Here is an 18,903-nt window from a genome sequence, read left to right as displayed (position 1 = left end):
ACTGTGGCTGGGGTGGTGTGTGCTCATTCAGCCACAAGAACATTAGTGAGGTCAGGCACTGTTGTCAAGTGAGAAGGCCTGGGGTATGGTCAGTATTCCAGTTCATCCCAAAGGTGTTCAGTGGAGTTGAGGTCATGTCTCGGGCCACTTGAGTTCCTCTACACCAACTTTGGCGAACCATGTCTTTATGCGTAGGAGTAATGTCATGATGAAAGAGGTTTGGGCTGTTGAGTTCCAGTGAAAGGAAATCTTAATGCTACAGAATACAAAGACATTCTTGACTACAGTGTGCTTGCAACTTTGTGGCAACAGTTTGGGGAAGAACCACATATGGGTATGACTGTCAGGCATCCACAAACTTTTGGTGTATTTCTTGATGGGAATTCTAATGTGAGTTAGGGGACACTGGATAGAGGTCAGTGATTAGATAGTGTTTAAAACAAGGCAAAATAAGAAATAAAAAAAAGAAGCTGTAAATGAACATTGGATTGTGATTGCATCAACCACAATGCCTCCAGAGGGTGTCTGACTCACACTGATTCGATCTCAGGCATTTTCTAAATGATCTCATTTACATTTATTCATTTAGCAGACGCTTTTATCGAAAGGGACTTACCAATGAGGAAATACAAGTAAAGCGATATATCAAGCAGAGAACAATGCAAGTTGTGCTACCGTACAAGGTTTATCATTGAGTTCTAGAGGAGCAAAGTGCACAGAGCAGAGGTGTAACAGCCGGAGTAATTTTTATTATTTTTTTTAGGATAACGTGGGGCTCGCGTTTTAGGGGTTAGTTAAGTGCTCACGGAAGAGGTGGGACTTTAGCTGTTTTTTGAAAATAGTGACGGATTCTGCTGGTCGGATTGAGGTCGGAAGTTCATTCCACCACTGAGGGACAGTTAGTGTGAAGATTCCGGAAAGGGACCTTGAGGCACGCCGAGTAGGCACTACTAAAATGTCGATCGTTAACCGATCGCGTGAGGGAACGTAAACCTCAAGGACAGTGTTGAGATAGGGGGGTGCTGTGCAGACAAAGTCTTGTACGTGAGCATCAAGGCGTTAAATTTGAGGAGGTGAAGAGAGGTGTGACGTGGGTTCTTTTAGGCATGCTGCTGCATTCTGAATCATCTGAAGGGGTATGATGGAGCCATCTGGGAGGCCCGAGAGTAGTGCGTCCCAGTAGTCCAGTTTTGAGATGACAAGAGCCTGGACTAGTAGCTGTGTAGCCTGTTCGGTGAGACAGGGTCTGATTTTCTTATCTATAACAAATCTGATTAGTTATACAGCATGAGCCTACAGGATCGTGCAGTTGTTGAAATGTGGTCTGTGAAGGTCAAGCTGTCATCAAGTCACCCCAAGGGTCCTGGCTGTCCTGGTTGGCTTGAGTGTGGTAATGTAGTAATGTATTAAAATAAAATTCTTTGCATCAGGCTAGCATTAGGGTGAAAACATTATATGATGGTGTTAAAAAAAAAAAAAAAAAGGGTTCCGAGGGTTTTTGGATGCAATTCTAAAGTGAAATATTACAACTTTAGAAAACTTCTCTTTCAGATTTTGTTATCTGGGGTTTTAAGGCATTATTTGATCATTCAGGCAGGTAACATAAATCAGGCCAGTGAGCTTCAGGTGCAAACATTATGCTAATATATTTGTGTAAGTAATTGTGCGCGTGAGTGTTTGAAGGGATTGTGGCAGGAGTTCAATCAAACAATTAATACAAACACAATTAATACTAAGACTAATAAAATTCCAACTTGTGACAAATACTAAGGCTCCATCTTTAGTTGAAGCACTTTATAAACTCAGCAAAACAATCGATCATGTTTTCCAGAACTTATTACATTTCAAAAACATTACTTTAAGTAGGGCATGGTAAGGCGATATAATGGTGCAGCGAGTAGTGTTGGTGTCTTACAGCTCCAGTTTGTGTGGACTTTGGCATGTTCTCCCCATGCCCACACAGATTTCCTCACACCTCCCCACAAACATTGATAGGAGACTCTAAATTACCCCTAGGTGTGAATGGGTGCGTGACTCATCCATCCAGGGTGTAATCCTTCCATGTGTCCAGTGTTTTCAGGATAGGAGCCAGTATAAAGTGTGTACTCCAGGTGAAAGGATAAATGACAACGTAGGTGTTTCGAGTACATTTTGCGAACACCGAACCTAGTAAATGATGGACATCAGCTGCTATCGCAATTGCTGCAAACGCAACAGCTGGTCGTCATTTATGACACACAGCTGCGGACGAAAAGCCCGTCTTCAACAGAGAGAAAATAAACAAAACTAACGTAGGCTGTACAGTACAAGTCAATCCGACATCTGCCATGCTGTCAGCAGGCCAACTTCCCACATTCTATTTAGCAGGCTTATTTGAATGCTGACCATACGAAATCTGATCGTAATGCTCACAAAACACAAACGGTGATGATGTACATCAATACCAGGTGATTAGATCAGCTCATTTGTCAGCCAAATAATATCCAGATACAGCATCATATGTTAAGGTGTGCACGGAGTATTTGATTACCCGATCGAGCTCCAGTGTGAATTTTTGGTCCCAGGACTGATTGCTGACTGGTTTCCAGCTCGTCTGCCCCACAACTGTGTTGTCCAGTTTCAGAACAGCGCTGATCTCATCTGAAGATACAACACAAACGCTGCATCATCATACGTTGCTCGGAATAAAGCCATACCGAATGCTTAAGTTGTGGTCCATCCAAATATTTTACAAATTTTAAATAGAAGTCTGATTTTGTTTCCAATAGAACAGTAAATCGCTGCCTTCAAAATGGCTCTACTACTATACATATACACACACACACACACACACACACACACACACACATAATACACACACACATATACATACACACACACACGTATATAAAAAATGTAAATTAAATGTCCCAAATTAGTCTGTTACCCGAGAGACATACTATTGCGTTAGACAGCGAAATTGGCACTTCAGTCAAGTGCTGAAGCTTTATATGGAATATTCAGACTTTCACTTGGGATATTCTGTCTTTTTTTTTTTCAGAAGCATTTAGTCACTAAGTGCCAAGATTTACAATGTTTTCCAAATGCACCAGCGTTAGAAACCCTTTCCATATCTCCATCAGTCATTTTATTCCGAGAAGGAAGAAATGCTGAAGGCACTCAACTGGACAGCTCGTCCGCTTTGGAAAGGTTTCTGCTGCTGCCTGATTTGTTCTTGTTTGTTCGGCTCATGAAGGAGGAGCGTGGTTCACTCGGGCTCCAGCCTGGCAGGGACACAGATCCTGCTTTAGACCGGCCTGGAACATTCTCCAGCAGATCCTGACAGCCCATGAGCCTCACCTCCAATGTTCCTGTACACAGCACACACAGACAGAGAAAACAAAAAAGGAATTACTAAAAACAAGTCACAGTCTATTCTACTGAATATTACTACAACTGATTAGTCAACATTAAGTGTTGATCATAATCCAGTGACGCGTCTGCTGAGCTGCCATGTTTCTCTACATTTTCTCAGACGGAACGTGCAAAGCTCTCTCACGTTCACATGGGCTTAGCGTGTTGCTAGTGTGTAAAAAGTCAACTGTGATTCACAGTTAAGCCAGACAGCTGATCGTCATCCTCATACCGCTGCTGCAAGTTATCAAGACTAACAATACATCAGTGAGAACGCTACTAACTGCTTTTCTATTCCAGCACAGAACTAGCTGCAATCATTATTGCTCCAAGTAGACACTGATGGCTAACGAGACAGCCTGGTCAAAATGAAAGCTTTCCAAGCACATCGTTTCTTTTCAGTGATGGAAGATATAGTCTGCCAAATCACGTTATGATGGATCTGTTGGAAGTTGTGAAAAGTTATTCGGTTCCCCCAAACCAAAACCGCTGGCTAAACTTCACTTTTGGGTCAGCTTTCTCTGCAACTACAAGTCTGTAGTTCTGATGTCACTTCTGCAATAACTTGAGAACACCACACACACACACACACACACACACACACACACACACACACACACACTCTTCTCTAATGCCTGGGAGTCCAAAAATAACAAAAAATAAACAGTACTCTAGGTAGACCATTATAAATCAACGTTTGTGACTGGGACAGCACGGTTTTGACAACGTAACTATTTTAGAATTCCTCATCATGGTATACCTTCACACCCTTTAGTGTACAAGCATCACCTCGAGCAGGAATGTTCATCTGATTGGTGGTGGTGGAGTGTGTGTGTGTGTGTGTGTGTGTGTGTGATTACCTGTGAGAGCTGCTGGTTTAGCCACAGTGCTATACTGGTTGTGAGAGGAGATGATGCTCTGGCGTGGGCTCTGAGGCGTCGCCGCCATGAAGAGCTCATCTGAGATCAAGCTGGCCTTTGGGTGGTTCTGCGGTAGCTCGCTCAGCCTCTGCTCCAGAGAAAACCTCAGCAGGTCCAGCTTCTGACTCGACTCGTTAAAGCGTGCCTGGGCCTGAAGTCAGACTTAGATCAGTTATGTCACTGGCTCTGCATCAAACTAACACATTTATACATCTGATTAACATATTGCCAATTATTTTCATAATCAATTCATCTGCTGATAAATTTTTCGATTATCCAATTAATCGGATGGATATGGATGGGGGGGGGGCAATAAACGACAAATTTTATACTGCACGTGCGCGAATACAGCATATAATGACAAACGTGAATTAAACAAAACCTTTTATGCAACTCGCACCGGTTTCCCCAACCCCTTGCACACAGTGGAGCACTGTGGATATAAACATAAAAGTGTGTGTTCATGCATCACTGTCGTGCTTCTGCGCTACACGAGCTCCGCTTTGTAAAGTTTACAGGTTACAGGCTTCACTGCGTTTAATATAAAATGCTCCCCTGCCTGAGAGGACTTGGAGGTCACACACTTTTTTCTGCAATCACTTGACGATTTCGCCTCCGTCTGTTGGTGACTGAGGTCATGCTGGGTATAAAAGGTAACGTTGAAAAACAGTAAACTGAAGAAATTCAATGTCGGTGACTCTGGGTATTCTGCTAAAGCTAGCGGCGTCACATTACATGCGTATGACGTCACGCTCCATCGACCAGGAAATGACTTATACTTCCGGTTAATGTGTGTAAAATAAATAAATAAATATTTAAAAAACCACCCGCTAGCGTTCCATTTGAGACGATATTGCCTTTCTAAAATTCATACACTAGACGGTAGAGTACATAATACATAGTGTAAGTGCACAGTACGTCATTTGGGAACTTTGGGAACTTTAGTGTTTACTCTCCTGTGCATGTTTTCAGAACAGAAGTAACGCAATGAGTAAACATACCTCATGCCACACGCAGACCGACTAATCAGTAATGAGATTCATTGACAATTTTCATAATCGATTTTATGGATTAGTTGTTGCAGCTCTGCCACTTTCATTACTTTTTTTGTTTACTGTGCACTTCATTTTCTCATACACGTTCAAGAACCACTTGTATTTCATCACTCATCATTCTTTACTAAAACAGAATATTTATACAGAGTATTTATAATGATGAATTTGAGTGGAACTGTATAATACAGGCACATTGGAAGGTCACACAGATATCAGGTTTCAGTGCAATACTAAAGTGTTACACTGAGAAATAATGGTCTTTTATCAACAGGTCATGAGCCAGACGCTAACGTCTGACTCGTATTCCACACGGTGTTGTTACAGCATCAGTGAGAAGTCACACTGCAGTGTGAACAACTACTTTTCTTTCCATTATACCAAGACTGAAGGACAAAGAAGCCCTGAGTGTTTCTCAGCCATGATGCGTTTAATATCCGAACTGTGCTTTATGAAGCTCAAACAAGCAAACATTGGACAAACTAGTGTAAACTAATCTGATGCAATTACACCTGCATCCTCTGCCTGCAATCCATCACATCTAACAGCTCAAAATGCTTTATATTAACGCTATAATCAAAATATTTTCAGCTTATCATTTGATAGTACTGTTGGGTTTTTTTTTTTTTAAACAATCTGTCATCATGTTTGAATTTCTGGTCTTTTATTTACCTTTATATCGACTAAATGTCATTCACGTTAATCCGAATTTTATGACGCAACTTTTTTTAATTTTATTTCATTTGTACTTTGTTTGCATATTTGTGCACACGAAATGAGTTGCAACTGAAACGGGTGAAATGAATACAAATTTCGGATAAATGGCTCGAATATTATTATATATTTCTGTCATGAAAAACGAGACAGTGGTGAATTGAACGCACCTCTGAATGAGCTTTTTTCTCCGTGACTTTCCCTGAGCCGAGCAGCTTCATGACGTTCTTGGCTCCCTCGGCCACGGCAGACTCGATCCGGAAGTGATGTCGCAGCTCCTCCAGCCGCAAATCCAGAGGACTGATTATAGACTTGTTTGTAGGCACTGCAGGGTCAAAAGTCACCAACGTTAGCTTCATACAGTCACACAACGCTTCCTATAAAACCAGGCAGTTAAGATTTGAGGAAGAACGCAAACATTTCAACAACCGTAATGGTGAACGTAATGAATGTACAGGTTCTGTGCTGTAAACAGCTCTCATTTTAGAGGTTGGACTAGGGGTGGGTGATCTGGCCAAAATATTACATCACAATATTATCGCACTGCCATGCTACACATGTCACAGATATTTATTTTTTTTTGCTTTAGTAGACATCTTTGTAGAATCAAATCGATTACACCCCACCTTTTTACCTTGACCTCATTTAAGTTTTGTCAGTCTCATAGATTTGAGAGATTCATCTCCCGTGAGGACAACGCTACCGCGTCTGCAGGCGTCCCGTGAGGACAACGCTATTGGTGGCTTTTAGATGAGTGTCGTTGCAGTGGTTATACTCAGATTTATAAAAAAAAAAAAAAAATTCTGTAACCACCAGAACTTTGGCGTCAGCTGTCTTGGGTCACAATAACACAATCGCATTTATGTGATCTGAGGCCGCGGAGCTTAACTTCCAAAACAATAAATTATTTTACAATACGTCTGTGACAATAAAATCGAGCTGAAATCTGTACAGTGTAAATGGTTAAGGGCATCAGTAACACCCTAGCTAGCTAACTGGCCACAAGGAAAATAAAACCACCAAGACCAATCACCCATCCTCATTGGTCTCTCACTCTTCAGCATAGTAACAGACATGGATTTACATCCAACATCTGGCGAACACTCATATGAGTGAGAAAGTCTGTGCAGAGACCTTACTCAGCTGGTTCGAACAAGAAAGGTTTCAGGCTAATACATGACCTGCTTTTGAAATGTTTAACTGGTTGCCAGAAAAGAATGACTCCCGTTCAAGGTAAACCTTAAATATGGCTGCATTCAGAATGTCCCATCTATTATGTGACTAACATGTGAGCAGAACATGAGGGTTAAGAGGCTCATTAAAAGAAAACTTTACCGTCATTGTTCTCGTAACTCGTCTCATTGGTCTGACTCGCTTTGAGGATCTGCATCCGGATGAACTCGATTTTGGTCTTGCTGTCCTGGAGCATTTGCTGGGCCATGGCAAGTAGCTTACGATCCTGTAAAGGAAAGGAAACGAAAATAGAAAGAAGCTTTACTTTCATCTAAATCCTGTCTAGTTCAGAAATAATGCATTAAGTCTCATCCTTGTACAAAAGGTGCACACACACGGCTGTAATGCCTTCATGCGTGTGTCTGCGTAACATTAAAGAAATCAGTTTATTTCCGAAGCCACATATTTCTCACGTTTTGCTCGTCATCACACCGAGTGCAAAGATCACACTGCTGTTTACTTCTAACAGTACACAAGGCCAATGAACGCAAATATGTGTCAGACATCTCTGAAGTGCTGCATTTCCTTTTAACAGCCATTAATGCGAACGTCACCTCAGAAGCCTTACCTGCAGGAAGTGCTTTCCACTTCCACAGGATGTCCTGCATGTGTGTTCCTCCATGTTTCACCACTATTAGCTACCCATGAAACAATAAAAATAAAAAAATAAGAATTGTGCAACCTGATCAAAGTCAGTTGAGACATTAGTATGTAAATGTTTTCAAAAATGTTCTTGCACTTGTAGCTGGGCAACTGCCAATACTTCAGATATTAGGCAGTTATTCTGGTAGAAAAATGATCATGCTTTACGATAATTATCCTCACATTTGGATTCCCTTTAGCTTCCTCACACCTCATCGGTGCCAGTGTGTTGTACACGGAACTGCTCGGTAGCTTCTCAGCTTAAATGAACAAACGCCAATTGTACAGCAGTGGTAAAGAGACTGATGAAACCAGTCCTAAACATAATAAACAAAAACACACAGGTGCTATTTACTGTTTTTCCAGGAGCTATAGCAACAATAATATTCCTATAAATCTAAGCTTACATACAGTGGACATATTATAAATGCTCCAAGTCCCATTCATTAGCGGCACACACACCCCGTTCACATCACTCACAGAGGAGAACATAAAGGGCTCAATACATGACCGAAAGCCCCGGTTGTCTTTTATGCCAAGTGGACACGATATGATTTTCAAAATCCCAGAATCGCTGTACACTACATGACTTATATTCATTTGCAATCTGTTGTTTTCGGATGCAGCGGTGTGCACACTATACGAGTGATCACAGATGAGGCTAACACGCACTACGTCATCCTTCAGTCGGAAGCACCCCTGATCTTGATCCCCAAATTCCGCTTTCTCACAAAAATAAACAGGAGAGCTATCCATCCGTCAAGAGTAAGGGGTTTGGTGGCGGGTTCTGCATGTTTTTTGTACTGAAACAAGAAAAATTAAAAATACGAGAAAAATGTCGAGGAAGGATTGATTATGGAGATGCAACCAATCATTGTTATGAGGGAACAAAGAGGTGTTGAATTCAATTCGATTTGATTTGTATAGCGCTTTTAACAATGGACATGGTCACAAAGCAGCTTTACAGAAATAACTACATTCAGGACATACATTTTAAATGTATGAATTCATCCCTGATAGAGTAAGCAAGAGATGTCCGTAGCAAAGAAACTCAGACGCTATTAGGACAAAATCAAGAGGAACCAGACACAAAAGGAACCCATCCTCATCTGGGCAACACCGGATTGTGTAATCATAAATAAATCCCTCCTAGGACGGTGTACTACATGGTCAAACGGTGCAACTGTATAACAATGAAATTCATCACAGTTTTTACATGAAGTCTGTTTTGTTGAACTCCTCCACTGTTCACTGATGGAGACCAGAGTGCATGACCGCTCGTGGCGATTACAGTCCTAAAGCGATCACGGCATAACTGTTCATATGAATTGAGGTCCAAAGCCATCTTCATGGTCTTAAAGTAGTACAATCCTCAATCATCTTCAGGCTGTCCATATGGAACCGTCCTCAGCAGCAGCAAATTATTTCCAATTAATGAGAAACTCCAACCAGAAGTAGGAGATCAGGATGGGCCGGGCAGGTCCGGAGAGCAGAAGGGGTCAGGATCACCCCCCTGACCCCTGTATTGCAAAGAAACAGTTATTTTAATCATCAGGAATCATGTTTTTTTTCTTGTTGTTGTTCCAACCAACCATCTTACAGAACCACACGGACGATTCAGGATGGTTGAGAAAATCGGGTCTCTAAACCGCTCACACTGCATGCAGCCCTTTGACGCGGAGGTGGCAGGTTGTCAAAGATCCCCAAATAACGCTGCATTCAATTTACCTCAAAAGTGGGAGGTCGGAATTTCAGGAATTACAGAATTTATGATGTGTGTGTGTGTGGGGGGGGGAACAACGACGACCTTTTGTTAGCAAGCTGGTCAGCTAATGTTGGTGATAAGAGTGATGTATATTATTCTATGAAATCATCATGTTATATATTTACCTCCTCAAGACAGTGAACTGTACAGTCAACGTTACACACTTAACAAGCTAATACTGTAGGTCTGTAAGTCAATTGTGTAAAGCAAATATTAGTATGGTGTTTACTTTTGATGCTGTTAGTAGCCGTGTTATTTTGAAGCCACTTGCTGAACTCAAAGTTAAGGAGACCGCCCTGAGATTCTGAGTACGGATTCTTAGTTTTTCCCCCTAGTCAAACATCGGAAATTCTGAGTTAAGTGTTTTACGTCGAATGTAGCATTAGCCTGCAACAGGGAAACCGGGTAGCGTGTATTCAGTATCAAACTGAGCCTTGGTCCTATACTTATTTACTGTGGAAAGAGTTGAGAATGCTAGGAAACCCAAACAAACTTCCTTATTTTCATGACAACGACTGAGGTTAGTTTACTTGTGCCTTTAATTTAAAAAAAAAAAAAAAGAGAAAGAAATTAGTTTCTTGAGTGACTAAAGTCGATCCACATCTCACTAGCCAGTAAGAGAAAAACCGCTGTTAAGCCCCGCCCACAGGACAGATTTGTGCAAGAATGACGAAAGTAAACTTGCAGAGTTTAAGCGAAAAGTTTGAAAGCGTAAACAAACACTCCAGTAGTGCATTCTTAAACCAAGATGAGAGAAACAAAGCTTAGAAAACTGGTCGCAAAGAATGCTGTTCGTTTGAAGACTATGTTAAATTTGCCACCGAGTTCCGTTTTCAGTTTCAGTGGGGTTTTTTCTCCTCTCATCGTACATATTTTTCTTCGTTTCTTGAATAGTTATGTTCAAAGCGTTTGGCACAAGTTTAATTCCATACAATAGGCCCATGAGCTGCTCTTGTCAGTTTCCCATTACGTTGTGCATCTAAAAAGTCATTTCCCCCACACATTACTGACTCGCATCCGTTTTCAGTTCATTACATCCAGCCTGTCTTAGAGATCAAAGAGACAGTCACGGAGGATGACGGATTTGTACCAATTCCCCTGAACTATTTTTTAAGCAAAATCTTCAGACTGTTTGTTCTAAAATGGCAGCTACATGCCACTTCACATCATCTAGGAGCTTTCAAATCATCCACTTCATCATTAAGACTCATGCACTTCATCACCCCGACACCCAGTCCAAGAGCAATTCAGAAGCACACTACCTTGTAGGAACCGTTGGAGTACATCTGTATCATATTCTCAGCACCTTGCTTCACTTTGAGCTCGATGTCGTTCTGCTTCTTGAGTGCGGCCAGGCGACTGCTGTTGGTGCTGCATGGAGTGTCTGGAGTCAAAGGGCACTCTGAAACTGAAGTGGATAAATAAATAAATAAATAAATAAATAAATCACTCAAAACAGAGGTCAAAAGTACGTCATAATTTACAGTTCATTTATCACACAGACCTTGGCTGTGGGAAATAAAACAGACTATACCACAAGGCTGCTTTCACATTTTTTCCCCTCGAACACTAGCGCAAACTTTTTGGTAATACTACGTGAAGCGGCCGCAAGGCGTGTTTTTTTTTTTTTTTTTGGTCACAGTCACAGGGTTGTTCAACTTTTTTCAGAAAGAGCCAAGTGACGTGTTTATTTTAACTTTTGACTAATTAGGATGCAAGTTTGGGGGAAAAGAAAGAAAAACCGAACATGGAGAAAAGAGCGTTGGTTAAATGATTTCAATATTCCATAAAATAATGTGTCAGCGGACACAGTGGCCTACTGGTTAGCGCATTTGCCTCGCACATCCGGGGTCGGGGGCTCAATTCCCGATTTAACCCTGTGTGCATTTTTCACCCTGTGCTTCGGGGCTTTCCTCCGGGTACTCTGGTTTCCTCCCCAAGTCCAAAGATGTGTTGTAGGCTGATTGGATGATGATTATAATAATAATAATAATAATAATGAATAGTTTAGATTTATATAGTGATTGTCTAGGCACTCAAAGCGCTTTACATTGTATGGGGGGGGGGGAATCTCAACCACCACCACATCCACCTGGATGATGTGACGGCAGCCATAGTGCCGCAGAACGTCCACCACAGCCCAAGGAGAATGATGTTATCAATTCAGGGAAGGATGTTATTAGGGGGGCCATGACCGATAAAGGCCAATGGGGGAATTTCGCCAGGCCACCGAGGTTATACCCCTACTCTTCACAAGAAGTGTCCTGGGATTTTTAATGACCACAGAGAGTCAGGACCTCGTTTTAACATCTCATCCAAAAGTCGGTGCCGTTTTTTTTTTTTTTTTTTTTAAAGCTCCAGGCTCCCCCAAGACCCTGTGTAGGATAAGCGTTACAGAAAACGGACGGATGGATAACAACTTGTCTATATTTTTGGAACCAATCTATTGTATCTTTATTACTACAACTAACAATTCTAATTTAGATAGAAGACTAGGATAATCAGTCAGCCAATACTAGCTAGGACTGAGAATGTTGTAGGATTGTTGCGACACTGTGGGTGTCACGTGAGCTACTTTTTTAAAAAATATATAATCAGCACATATGGTGCTTACTGAAAGCACAAAAAAAAAAAAAAAACCCTGAAAAGCAGCCTAGAGCAACAGGAAATATGTCGGTCACTTGGTGAGCGCTGTTGGGTTTGTTCAGTGTCATAGAAGTGCTGCTATAAAAGGCTTTTCTACTGTAACTGTATTACAGAGAGGTACACGTCTGCAATTTTTTCAGCCGTACAAATTGGGATGGTTCTTTAGTGTAAATGTACATTTTGTGGCATGAAGGAAACTCTGAACGAGTCATTCATTTTGTTGACGAGTCCTCCACTAGCTATCTTTCACTATAAGAGACTAAACGTTGCATGTTGCTCCAAAGAGTGATGCTAATACAATTACTTCACATGTGAGTAGATGCAGACAATATGTCCACCCCAACACATCTGTACAGGATTCGCTCAAAATGAAATGATCTAAAACAAGCTGATTAAAAAAGGGAAATTTAACCTCTATAAAATGTTTATTCTGTACATTAGACAGACAGCGTTCTTTGTACTATATTATTACTTTTGTGCTTTGGCCCCCGAAACATTTCCCCTCACGGTTCAGGCCTCGGGGCCGGGTTTCCAGACAGGGATTAAGCTCGGCATTAGACTAGAGAGCGTTTATAAATGAACAACCCCCGTGACAGTGTAATTTAGTCTAAGACGTGGATTAACCTGTGTCTGGAAGACTGACTGAAATTACACTGTAAAGCGCCGGACGATATATAAACAACTCTGAAGTCAACGTTGCAAGAGCGTGACTTTATCGAGGCAAGAAAAGCTAAAAAAAAAGATTTCACACAGCAAAGTCGGAGCTAAACAGTTTATTTCTAATGCTGACTGTTATTCAGGGTTATAAAACTGGGATATTACCTGTACCTTAACTGATAATGTTTTGGTTTTTTGTGGTCATGTTAAATTGTATAAAAGGGTCAGGGTCAGTACAGAAAGCCAGAAATGTTCTTGTGTTCACTGGCGTTTGGTACATTTTTGCAATAAACAAACAAGAGCTGTCTACTTTTCAGCCCATCAACCAGGCTTTTTTCATTTATTCACCATTTTAACTGTTCAAACAAAACTCTCTGCTAACTTTTAAAAGATTCTGGGAACTATATTTTGCTTTGAAAAGTGTCATATGCTGTCCCAGCCCCCCCCCGTATTTTTCCTCAGGTCAACATGAGTGAATGTTTTTACTTAAAGTTTCTCATTAAAATATTTTCTCATTAATAATAGCTAATGAATAATAAAAATTATACTTAACCCCGACAGATAATGTTCCAACTTTAACAACCCTAAATAACAGTCAGCATTAGAAATGAACTATTTAGCTTAGTCTCTGCTGTGCGAAATGTGTGAGCTTTTTTTTTGCCTTGCGAGTTTAATGTGTTAATTTTAATAATAATAATTCCAGCACTGAAAGTTGGTTTTCGTTTTAGCCGAGAATTCCGGTTTCGGTGTAATACTGTAGCGAACTTGGGCTTTCTACACAAATGTAATTGATTAACTGTAAGCAAATTCCCACATTAATGTTCTCGAGTAAAAAGGGGCTAGCTTTCTTATTTTAGGCAAATGTGAAGGAGGAGGACACCAGTAACCGCTGAGAAATTATAGATGTGTTTAGAAGCCTGTGAAAGCTTGAAAAAAATTTAAGAATTGTGCGTGCGAGCAAGCGAGCGAGAGTGAAAGAAAAAAAAAAAAAAAAAAAAAGAGAGAGAGGGGGCGCGAGCGTGCAAAACCTGCCTTCAGCAAAGCACGCACGACTCGGTAAATAACACACCGATGGAACACCTCGGGGGAGAAAACAAACTGAAAGAGGGGGCAAGGGAAAACAGGAGAAGGAGCTTTTCCAGACAACACTTCGACCTTTCTGAACACCACAGACCGGAAAACGTTAGTTTAATGTTTAAGACTGCACTTAACCTACTGTGAACACTGCATCAGCGCTGCATGCGCTTGACCTTTGAACTTCCTGACATGGTGTAGATTACAGGCCAAGAACAAAGATAAAAATTTTCACACGCTATTTGGCTTTTCCTACACCATGAACTACCCACAAACACACATGCAACAGAGCTCCTCGAAATCCCGAGTGATGAGATCACGCGCTCGTGTCAGGACAAGCACGCACAAATGCACGTCTAGAAGTAACAGGAAGACTTCACCTTCATACAGGCCTACCATCCGATATTCCGTGAGACAAACGTGTAATATAAACTGAATGAAATTCTTCATCATGACAATCCAAAAATACAGAATTGCCAAAGTTAAACAATCACAGGCTTGCCAGATCACATGCAATAAGCCACTGTAATACCGTGCACCCTAACCGACATCGACGGACTACAGTATCGCCTACGGCTCTGAGGAGGAGGTAAAGGGAGTGGCCAGACATACAGTATGTAATGCGTGTCATGTACATATTACTTCGTTACAGCAGAAAAAAAACTCAACACAACAACAAAACAGTACAATGACAAACTCTATTATATTAAACATTATAAACTTATGAAATAAAATCTCCCGCCATCGCCTGGTCAGTCGGCTCACCTCACTCTCGTCACGTGATCAATGAAATCTGATGATAATGCCATAACATCTTATTCAGCATGAGAAGTTCATTTCTAGCACATAGCAAAACCTAGAATAAACAGTGGTGGAATAAAAAAAAAAAAAAAAAAAAAAAAAAAAAAAATGCACTTGGTATGAAGAAAATGGTACTGCATTCCTGTTTTTAACTCGACAGAAAAGCAGAAAAAGACCTTTACCGGGACAGTCAAGCTAGAGGTGAGAGAGAGCCATAATTATAAGGAGCAACATTACAACTACCAATTTAAATTATTATTATTTTAAAAATGTAAAATATATAAACGGTGAACCAGGATTCAAACATGAACCAGGATTCAATCATACAAGTACAGAACGTCGAAGAGGAATAATTGTGTACACTATAAAGTATGTATTTGGCTGATAGAGTTTAAATTTGGCTTAAACCGTCTGCACGAACCATCTCAAACACTTTACATTTCCATTGTGTAATCTTCACACTTGTATAGAGATAGTTTAAAAAAAAATAATAAAATTTTAAAAATTTTAAAAAAAATAAATAAAAAAAAAAAGGAGAGAGAGAAAAGCTGCTGCTTATAGACAAAGAGATTGGGGTCAAATCTCAGTCAGGAGCAAGAGAGTTTAAAGCTTCGACATTCTGCAGTACAGGAAAAGATCAAACAAGGAAACAAACCTTTTATTCGTCAACAAATGTTTCAAACGTTAAATGAATGACAGGTGAGTGTGAAGAAACAGAAACTAACTGAGACGAGGCACTGAGTCACTCATGCTTGCATTACAACTTGTTCTCTTGGTAAATATTACACAAGGAACAACACTACTACACCTGAGAAACAAAGGCCGCTTTCATGAACTGGTCAAACGAAAACAGCAAAACAGAAAGAGTAAAAATAAAATAAATAAAAACCACTCTTATTCCTCACTGATGGCAATCCTGTGCAAGTGTTAAAGCACTGGAACATAATTAGCTTAGCGGTATGAAATGAGCACCGATACCGACTTTAACCACCAAAAAACGACCGTGTTACTTTAGGGGGAAAACCTTGAACTACATTCAGCTAGACATTCCAAAGACTGTGGACACTGTAAACCTAGTAACAGTCAAAAGAGTCACGTAAGAAATGAATAACGGCATCAGCTGCAGGCGGTGTGTAAAATGAAAGTGTGGAAATTACGCTGCACAAGAAGGCCGTGTCAAAAAGCTGGTGTCTTTCTCGCTGAGCTGCTCATCTACGCCGGACAGAATCACTGCCACGGAAATAATAATTAAGTAAACATGTCTAGTTGTACTGCATATTCGACTAAAATTTAAAGGCCTTTTTTTTTTTTTTCCTTTGTCGGAAATGGAAACTAAGGAAAATATTGATTGATAATTCTGGTCTAATTTAGTCATTTTTAGATTTGAGCTGGTGTGGTTTTTTGTAGGGTAACGTGGAGGCAGTAACGTTTTAGTAGTGTGTCAGATGTCCATGAACGTTGTACAGTTGTTGTACCGTTTATCTTTGACGCAGGTGATTATTACATCCGTTTACCCGTCCCTCCAGGATTCCACGATCGCAGAAATGAACGCAAAATCAAGCAAACTATGCAATATTTGTTGGATCCTGCGATTTTTCTAAATTACTGCAGATTTTCTGCAGATTTGGGCCAAGGCACAATGTGTATTCAGCCAAAGCCCTTTTCGAGTCGCGTGCATCGAACAGGAGTACAGCTAAACGGTCTCATTTACCAACAAACATCTCTGCGAAAGACCGTGCAGAACTATTTCATATAATAGCAATTTCACCCATTCAAATTAAAGTAAATTGCACCACAAATAAAAAATAAAAATAAAAAAAGCCACAGCAAAAATCAAGCATTCATGTTTCATAATGTTTGCAGCACTGCTGCCCTGCACTGTAAGTGTTTTTAGGATTTTGTAAACAAATACACATCATTTTTACACTTAATACACTCTCAGAAATAAAGGTACCAAACTGTACTTTTGCTCGTCACTGGGGTGGCACCATCAATGGTATATCTTTCACCTTTAAGCTTTTAGATCAAAGCTTTAAATAAATAAATAAATAAATAAATAAATAGATAGATAGATAAAAACATTCATCACTGATCCTTAAAGTCCAATCGTGTTCCTTGAATTGTTTTTAAACGTATAAACACATTCCAGAGGGACAAAAGATGTACGTTTGATGGGATCACCCCAGCAACAGAAACGTATCCTTTGGAAGCTTTACGACTCAGAGTGTACATCAGACACGATTGAATTTTTAATCACTCTTTACTTTCTATCCAAGATCAGTTTCATTAGCAAGAACGTAATTTCTCTCGATCTGGTGCATGGATTAGAACCGGGTTATTTTTTGCTTTTAGGAAGCCTGGGTTATAAATAAAACCCAAACACTGCACTGTTTCACTGTTCCGATCTAACCAGATATATGTGGATACTCTGCGGAGTAATTTGTTGCTGGTTGAAAACCTGGTCAGAGCAGTGATCTGATGCTAAGCTTCTAAAGCTAAGCTATCTTCCAGTAGACAAGCATGCACGAAGTGGTGTGTTCTGCACAGGTGTCAGTCTGTACAGGGTTTCGCCGAGTTTTTCTGTGATTCTTGCAGCCAAAAATGCTCGATTTTTACTGTTGCTTTAAAAAAATAAAATAAAAATAAGTGCTTTTATCGTGTAAAACTACATGAATTGGCAAAATCGCGACAGTTTTTTGCAGTGATTGTTGGAAAATGAGACCTTTTAGCTGTACTCATGTTCACTGCATATGAATCCTGGAGGGACTGAGGACTTGAGGCCTATGGGGAAAATTTTTATGCTAGACTTTCTTGAAATCACACTGGAACCAAAAAATAGCATTATCAAGTGGTTCTAATTAAGCACTTTTTAAAATAAGGTTATTTTCTGTGGAACAATTGATAGTTATTTTGAGTGTGAATCCGCTCGAGGTTTCTTCCTCATGTCGTATCAGAGAGGTTTTTCTGGACGCTGCTGCCTCTGGCTTGCTCATTAAGGAGATAAATCTAATCCGGATTCCTATAAAACTGCCTTGTGACTATGTAGATTGTCAAGAGAGGATATGTACACACAGAGGTCATAACCCTGGCTGTGAATCCTACAGGTCTCCTCCTGCCCTACTTCATTAGATGAAGCAGAGGAGGAAGGATTCCTAACAAAGCGTGAGAGATCTTTCCCATCATTCTACTCAAACACTTGTGCACGTGCTCTCTCACACCCACTCTCAAACACACACACACACACACACACACACACACACACACACACACACACACACACACAGAGAGGTGTCCATCATGATTATTGCAAAATAGTTTAACGGCAATCATTTAAGCAAGTACCGCAATCGTATTTTTCCGTGTAAGCCTATAGTCAGGCAGAACATCAGAAATCTGACTCGTACCAGATTCACCGATATCATCAAATCACCACACCATCATCAGGTTACGGTCTTTAATTCATAAACTATATTTTGTCATGTAACTAAGTATTTTACAGTCACAAAAAATGTTTTGTCTCAGTACATATTTCCTTTCCATAATTTGTTACAATGTTTACTGTTCAGAGCAATCAGTTTACGTTTCATTTGGTTACAGACTAAAAAACAGACATAAGGAGGATATGCACCATTATACTGTTTCTATCATAAGGGAATGTTTGTTTTATAAGCAAAAAGATAAATAATTGTTAAGTAATAATTGGTTAAGTGTTTAGTTATCACAGTGACTCACATCACACCCAGTATCGCCAACAGGCTAATACCAGTAAAAAAAATAAATAAATAAATAAAAAATGGTGGATCAGATATTGGCCAAAACTTATTGAATACTGAATTCTGCAACAAAGATTGGAAAGACTGGAATTGTGTTCGGAAAACACATTTATTTTTGGAACTGGAAATGTTCACACATTTTTCTGATTGATTATTATATTTGTACTTTATTTTATTTATTATATTCACAATGCACGATTGTGTGTGTGTGTGTGTGGGGGGGGGGGGGTTGA

General features: G+C 40.2%; 1 protein-coding gene across 3 annotated transcripts in view; it reads right to left on the bottom strand.

Annotated features, from left to right (window-relative positions):
* The window catches only part of pkn2b (protein kinase N2b), a 51,700-nt gene that overhangs the window by 12,436 nt on the left and 20,361 nt on the right, over positions 1-18,903 (bottom strand). For all 3 annotated transcript variants that reach the window (XM_053636004.1, XM_053636005.1, XM_053636006.1), the window contains 6 exons: positions 10,982-11,127; positions 7,415-7,538; positions 6,250-6,404; positions 4,254-4,464; positions 3,165-3,350; positions 2,531-2,640 (listed from right to left, as the gene is read on the bottom strand). In XM_053636004.1, the coding sequence (XP_053491979.1) occupies positions 2,531-2,640; positions 3,165-3,350; positions 4,254-4,464; positions 6,250-6,404; positions 7,415-7,538; positions 10,982-11,127 (932 nt within the window). The remainder of the gene's footprint in view (positions 1-2,530; positions 2,641-3,164; positions 3,351-4,253; positions 4,465-6,249; positions 6,405-7,414; positions 7,539-10,981; positions 11,128-18,903) is intronic.

The sequence above is a fragment of the Ictalurus furcatus genome, chromosome 11, assembly GCF_023375685.1.
Source record: "Ictalurus furcatus strain D&B chromosome 11, Billie_1.0, whole genome shotgun sequence".
Classification (NCBI taxonomy): Eukaryota; Metazoa; Chordata; class Actinopteri; order Siluriformes; family Ictaluridae; genus Ictalurus; species Ictalurus furcatus.
Note: the sequence above shows the minus strand (reverse complement) of the source record. Positions and strands in the feature narration are given on the sequence as shown.